Source organism: Trachemys scripta, chromosome 2 (genome assembly GCF_013100865.1).
Source record: "Trachemys scripta elegans isolate TJP31775 chromosome 2, CAS_Tse_1.0, whole genome shotgun sequence".
NCBI classification, from domain to species: Eukaryota; Metazoa; Chordata; order Testudines; family Emydidae; genus Trachemys; species Trachemys scripta.
The window spans coordinates 3,990,972-3,997,318 of record NC_048299.1 but is presented as its reverse complement, the minus strand read 5'-3'; the positions used below and the strand labels follow the sequence as shown (position 1 = coordinate 3,997,318).

The 6,347-nt window shown below is 45.4% G+C and overlaps 1 protein-coding gene across 1 annotated transcript in view; it reads left to right on the top strand.

The window, feature by feature from the left end:
* The window catches only part of PTH1R (parathyroid hormone 1 receptor), a 159,355-nt gene extending 157,092 nt beyond the window's left edge, over window positions 1–2,263 (top strand). Inside the window, exon 10 of the mRNA XM_034763841.1 lies at window positions 1,901–2,263. Within this exon, the coding sequence (XP_034619732.1) occupies window positions 1,901–2,263 (363 nt within the window). The remainder of the gene's footprint in view (window positions 1–1,900) is intronic.
* Window positions 2,264–6,347: the final 4,084 nt, after the last annotated feature.

Below are 6,347 nucleotides of genomic sequence, written 5' to 3'. Positions count from 1 at the left end.
GCTTCTTCTGGGAGAAGCTCTGCTGCCCTCTACACAGGGCTATGTAAGTGCCATTATTATCTTGCCTGTGAAACGTAGCCCACTACTTGTTAATGTTGAGTTACTTCACCAGCCTCTAAACCTTCTGGTAACTCACACTCTTTTCCTGCATCATCAGCAATGCCCATTCTGGGGGACTGTTGTTTGTAGTTCTTCTTGGAGCAGCAGGGAGAGCTCAGGTGGAGTTGATTGACCAGGCTACCATTTTACTCTCTGGTAAAATACATAGGGATTTAGGCCAGAACAGACCACTATGATCATCTGCAGCATAACACAGGCCAGTGAACCTTACCCAGTGATTCTTACATCAAGCCCAGTAGTTTGTGTTGGAAATAGAGCGTAATCATTTCGAAAGACATCCAGTTTCAGTGGAAAAACTCCAAATGACGAGAATCCACCCCATCCCTTGGTGAGCTATTCCAACGGTTCATTACAGTCTGTGTCCAAAATGGGCATATTGTTTCCAGTTTGAACACTGCTGATTCACCTTCCAGCCATTAGATCTTGTTTTGCTAGATTAAAGAGCCTTCTGCTACCTGATACCTTCTCCCTTTGTCAGTACTTAACAGACCATGATTAACTTGCCTCTTCACATTCTCTTTGCTACGCTACCTATAGATTGAGCTCCCGCAATCTCTCGCAATAAGGCATATTTTGCAGACTGCTCGTTCTTCTTGTAGATCTTCACTCCAGTTTTGCTGTTGACATTGCTGCTCTTTGGAGAGGGTGTAAAACCCAGGCCGTGCCAACTTGTAGCCATTCAGAATCCAAGGGCATTTTTTTCTGGAGAGTAGAGGTATTAATCCAGGCGTCCTGGCCACATTCCAATCTGGATAACGACTTTCTGTCATCCTAAATCTCCATATTAGTCCAGAACAAGTGTTTGATTTAAATACTAACGCTGCAACGGGACATGAGGCAAAGAACAAAACTAGTGGCCTAGCTAAGAAAGCCTAATGGAAAAACATTCATCATGGCCTGATAGCAACTGCCATGTGGCATGGTAAAAACATTCACTCAAGATTAAGAGATTCTAAGGTCAGACGGGACCACTGATTACTGCACTGTGTGTTACCGACGCTGGCTCTAAATTATGGGCTGGGTGTTGTTGGCTGGTTGGTTGATTGGCCAGGGTATTTTGGGGGGGATAGACTGCACATGGAGAACAAACGGTTTGAATGATCCCAATATACCGGAAGTTTGCTATACTTTTTTAAAGAGTTTGCAGTAAGACAAGGTGGCTTCCTTTGGGACTGAGCCTTTCAGAGTTTTACCTAGCAGGCAGTGGTTTGGTTGCTTACGGCTCAAAGAGGACTCCGAATAGGCAACTGGGAAGGGAAATCTGAAAGGGAAGGTCACGCATCTTCTACAAGGAGAAAGCGATAAAGTGAAGGAGAGAGAGCGCCAATCAGTTAGGGACACATAATGGGGCCAGATCCTTAGGTGGTGTAAATGAATCTATGTCCACCGAAGTCAATCCAGAGTCCGTTGAAGTCAGGGGAGCTGTGCCCATTTATACCAGCTGAGAGATGGGAAAGACCTAACAGGCCTTCTAGTCCATCCCAGGCTGCCACTTGGCCCAGTCGAGTGGTAAATGGTGCAAGTAATGGGACTTCCGCCATTGTCCTCAGCAGACCATTCCACAGTCTCATTTATCCTGTCACTAAGGGGTGGTTCATGATATCCAACATAACTATCCCTTTGTCCCCATTTGAATCCCATTATTCCTATTAATCCCACAGCCAGGTATCTCTATCAACACTACTTCCTTCTGTAGCCCAGTCGCCAGCGTCATCCCGCACCATTCTTCCCTTCATTCCTCACTCACGATCTTCCCTCTCTTTTCTCTCCATCTCTTCAGGTTCAAGCCGAAATAAAGAAGTCATGGAGCAGGTGGACTTTAGCCCTTGACTTTAAAAGGAAAGCACGAAGTGGGAGCACGACCTATAGCTATGGACCCATGGTCTCCCATACCAGCATCACTAATGTAACCACCAGAGGGGCCCTAGCCCTACATCTCAATACGAGACTTGTACCGGGTGCCCTCAATGGACACCGAAATTTGCCAGGCTATGTCAAAAATGGCTCAATTTCTGAAAACTCCATGCCTTCTTCTGGGCCAGAGCAGTACAACAAAGAAGAGGAGTACCTGAACGGCTCTGGACTTTATGACGGAGACAGACCCACGGTACTTGTTGAAGAAGAAAGAGAGACAGTGATGTAAAGAAAGAAGAAGAAGACATTTTCCAGAGAGCGTTTAGTGGGCAAAAGAATACCAGGCCACAAATCAGATGCCAAGGGTTTTCATACAGTTTCTCTATTCTGTGGAACAAGAGATCAAGTTATATGGGAAAAGTGGACCACAGATGTGGCCAGCTGTTGATCACACACATTTACGTAGTGGTCTAGTCTTCAAGGTGTGAATGAAGGCAGTCTTCTCCAGACCCACGGTCCTTGTGACCTGTTGAACAACGGGGATATTCAGAGTTTACAAGGGGATGTACAAATGATACTCTGTAGTTTTGCCTCTCAGAGAGTGTCCACAGCATAAAGATGCAGGGAATTCAACCAAGTGAAACGAGACAGTCTGGTGAGGAATGTGACACGCCATTTTCTTTCAGTGGTGCAAGCTACCCCAGGGTGTTGCCATCACTGCTTGGATGGGTTTGGTTTTCTCATTCATTTTAAAGAAGTCTAGCTGCCCTACAATCACCCACACCAGATGGCTGAATCCCACTGGCCATGTCTGCCAGTTCAAGAACACAGCACAGACAGCTCTGGTTTGATGGTTTTGCCCCTTCGTTATAAAACCCACCCCTTGGGGTCATTGTGTGCAAGTTCCCTGCCGGAGGGGCCTTAATTCTGATTCCTTGATGATGCAGCATGCTTTTGTGATAAATGACTCCCAGCTACTGGATTGCAAGTGCCGAATGGGCTTCCCGTTCTCCTACCCAGAGCCCAAACGACAAGAGAGAAGCCAGTACAATCCTAGGATTAAAATGCAAGTATCAGAATGTAATGCCTTAGCTTGTCCAATCTTAGAAAGAAGCCCATTCTGTCTGCTTCTAAGTGGGTCGAGATGGAAAGGAAAGTTTGCAGCTGCCTTGGTGTGTGTGTGTGCATCCGTAAAGCCAACTCAAACCTTTTCTTTCTTTTCTTTTTGGAATTTCAGGAAAATTGACTTCAAATCTTTAAATTATTTTTCGTTCTCACCTCTGCATTGCCTGCTTCCTGTTGGGTCTGGGCAGGCCAAACTATCTTGAAGGACTGTTGTAGCAGTATTCCCATCTCAGCCGGGAGCAGGAAGGAGTGGGAGTTGGATGAGACAGCCTGTTCTCCTGAGATGTACAGGCCAGTTTTACAGAGCCAAGGCATTTGGATACTTCGGAATTCCAGACTTCTGGGTGCACTGCCGAACTTGCCAGACTTTTTGTGGTTTGACCATCAAGAACACACACACACACGTAAGGTGGGCCATATCCTCAGCTGGTGGAAATGGTTGTACGGTTGTAGCTCCACTGAGGTCATTGAAACTACCTATTGAGAACGAGTATCCGGACATCACAGTGATGGGCCAAAAAGGGAAAATTGTAAGATAGAGTCTGTGTGAATGGCAGGAAAAGGGATCAGGGATATATTTTCACAATCTACCATTTCCCTTGCTGGTGGATTCTGTTGATGTCCTGCTGCCACCATGGAAGTAGGTGGTGGTGATGTTCCCCCACACTGGTACTTTTATCTGACTTGCCTGCTAAACAGCAGTCAAGTGGTAAAATCCAGGGGTTAGACCTTTGGCTGCTGAAACTTGGCATAGCTTCCTTCAAGCCATTTCACACCAGCTGAGCTTATTGCGTTGTGTCTCTGTAGATGCTATGATTTAGAGCCACGAGGTGATAATGACAGAGCTGCCATTCCAGTGGGCCATTCCTCAGAGCCTCTCAGGGGGAAATCTGGCTGAGGCAGGCTAAATTCCTTCTTGGGCTCCCAATGCCCCAAGGCGAGCTGTGGTTTCTCAAGCCTCGATCCAGCCCATAATAGTACATTTTGGAAGTGCTTCCAGTACGTGAATCATGTTGGCCCCATATAGGAATCATCTGGCTGCAGTCAAAACATAGTCAGAAAGAGAAGCCTGCTGACTGGTGATTCAGAGACATATCCATACCACCAGAGATGGACTACTGAATCCACTGCTCCTCTCAGGCTTAAGAAGGCATTCCCAAAGCTCCTATCTTGATGGAGTCTGGTGGGGGGACCCTGAGAAGAGCAGCTGGTATCTTGACTCCACCTCAAGTGTCCTGTACCTGCCTTTGCACCACCTCTCAGGTTAAGACCCAATCCAAAGCCTGACCAAGCCCATGGAAAGACTCCCATTGACTTTGCTGGGCTTCAGATCAGAACTTGGGATGGGGATTGTGGTGACCAAGAGGGTGCCCCCCCGCCCGGGCTCTGAAGGAAGTGTACTCCCCATTTCAGGTATAAATGAGGCAAATGTTGGAAGGTGACAATATTTATTTTTGATGTTTGTTTTTGTTTTGTGTGGTTAGAATAAGTCCAAATATTCTTAGCAATTTTCCACCGAATGGCAGCTATTGAAATGTCAGGTCTCCAAAGGGTGAATCGGTTTGGTTGTGGGTTTTTTTTTTTTTTTTTTAATAAATACTATGCAGAAATTAAGTAATCTTGCAAGGAAAAACAGATGGACTGAGTGAACGTCTGGCGCTGAGAGCAGGCCAACATTGCAGAAATCTGGGTCAGTCTGAAGCGCTCATTGCTTGCATCTTGGCCATAGATGCTGGCATAGCCCCTGGAGGGAATTGGAGGAAGCGGAAGTTATTGCCAGTCAGCCTTCACCATGTGTACACTTGAGTTATTTAGCATCCCATTCAGCTGAGCTGTCGGTGTGTAATCCCAATTCAAGAGAGATATGCATTAAGTATGCTGGCTCTGGCTTTCCAACTCTTGCATGGATCCTTTCAATCTGCCCCCCTCCAATCCCCAATGGACGTGTGTTGTGCTTAAAACCTACCAAGTGGATGCTCGACCCTTGTGACTGTATCACTCAAAGAAAGAAATTACTTAGCAACGTTTCCTTACTGGGGTGATTCATTATTTACTGTGTTTGCTGAAGACAGCTCGAGATCAATAACGTGTTTGGAAATCATTTAGCAAAGTTCAAGTAATTAACAAGAGCTATGAAATTAATTTATTTGTAAAGACAACGTGTATAATAAATAAATGTAAATTTGTCACTGGATTTAATGACCAGAACCTGCTGTCAGTTGCTAAACATGACCAAAAATTACATGGAGATGGGGAGGGAAATCTATTCTTGATCATTTCCAACACAAATGGTATGTAATGATAAGTAATTTTTTTTTTCCTTTGAGTGTTCATATGCATGAACAGAATTGCATGTAGGAATTAAGAACATAAAAAATGGAATTTGTCTGGTTTTAAAGTGAATCATACTGTATTGTTGTTGAATCCTATTCAAATCCTACCTGTGCTGAAAGCAAGAGTTGCAGAGAACTGATGGTGGAGTCTATAGGGCCTGATACAATAACAAATGAAGTCAGTGGAAGGTGCGCTTTGGATGGAGCCTATGGTATCTTGCAAAGGGGAAGAGGAGAAGGAGCCTTCAAAATTGAGCGTTGTGATCAACTTTGGAGATATCGCAGTTGGATTATGGGCCAAATTCATCTTTGGTGCCCAACTGCAATGAGGGGCTGAATTTGAGCCCGTACAAATTGGGTTGATAATCTGGTGAAAAAGCTCGTTCTTCTCTGGCGTTTCTGGTGGCCACCACTAGCACTGCAAGACTATCCTTCCTTGCTCTGTCACCATGTCTAGTTCGGGTCAGATTGGATGCAAGGGGGGGAAATACCTAAGGGCTTCAGAACCACAAAAAGAAAAATAAGCTTGTCTAGAGTTCAATTCTAGGACAGCTCCAAGGGGGGACAGTTGTTCACCGTTTTATCTGTGCCAGCTTGCACTCCTCCCTGATGTTTGCTCTGTGATGTCTTATTTGTCGAAAAATGATCTACAGCATTGAGACCATTCAGGTTTCCCTTCAATCTCGTGTCCAAAAGTTTTGCTCTTGTTTCCAACTGGCTCCCTGCTCCCTTCCTTCCCATCAACAGCCATGCAATCTGAGCTCTTCACTGTTTAATCTACCTCCTCTCTGAAATACACAGAGATGTTGTTCTTCCCCTTCCTTGTGATTCTTGAAAGGCAGAAGGTGCGTTCTATGTGGGTAATCCCCTATCGTCTCTGCTCTGGGTGCGTGTGTTTGTAGGCCCCCTATAAAC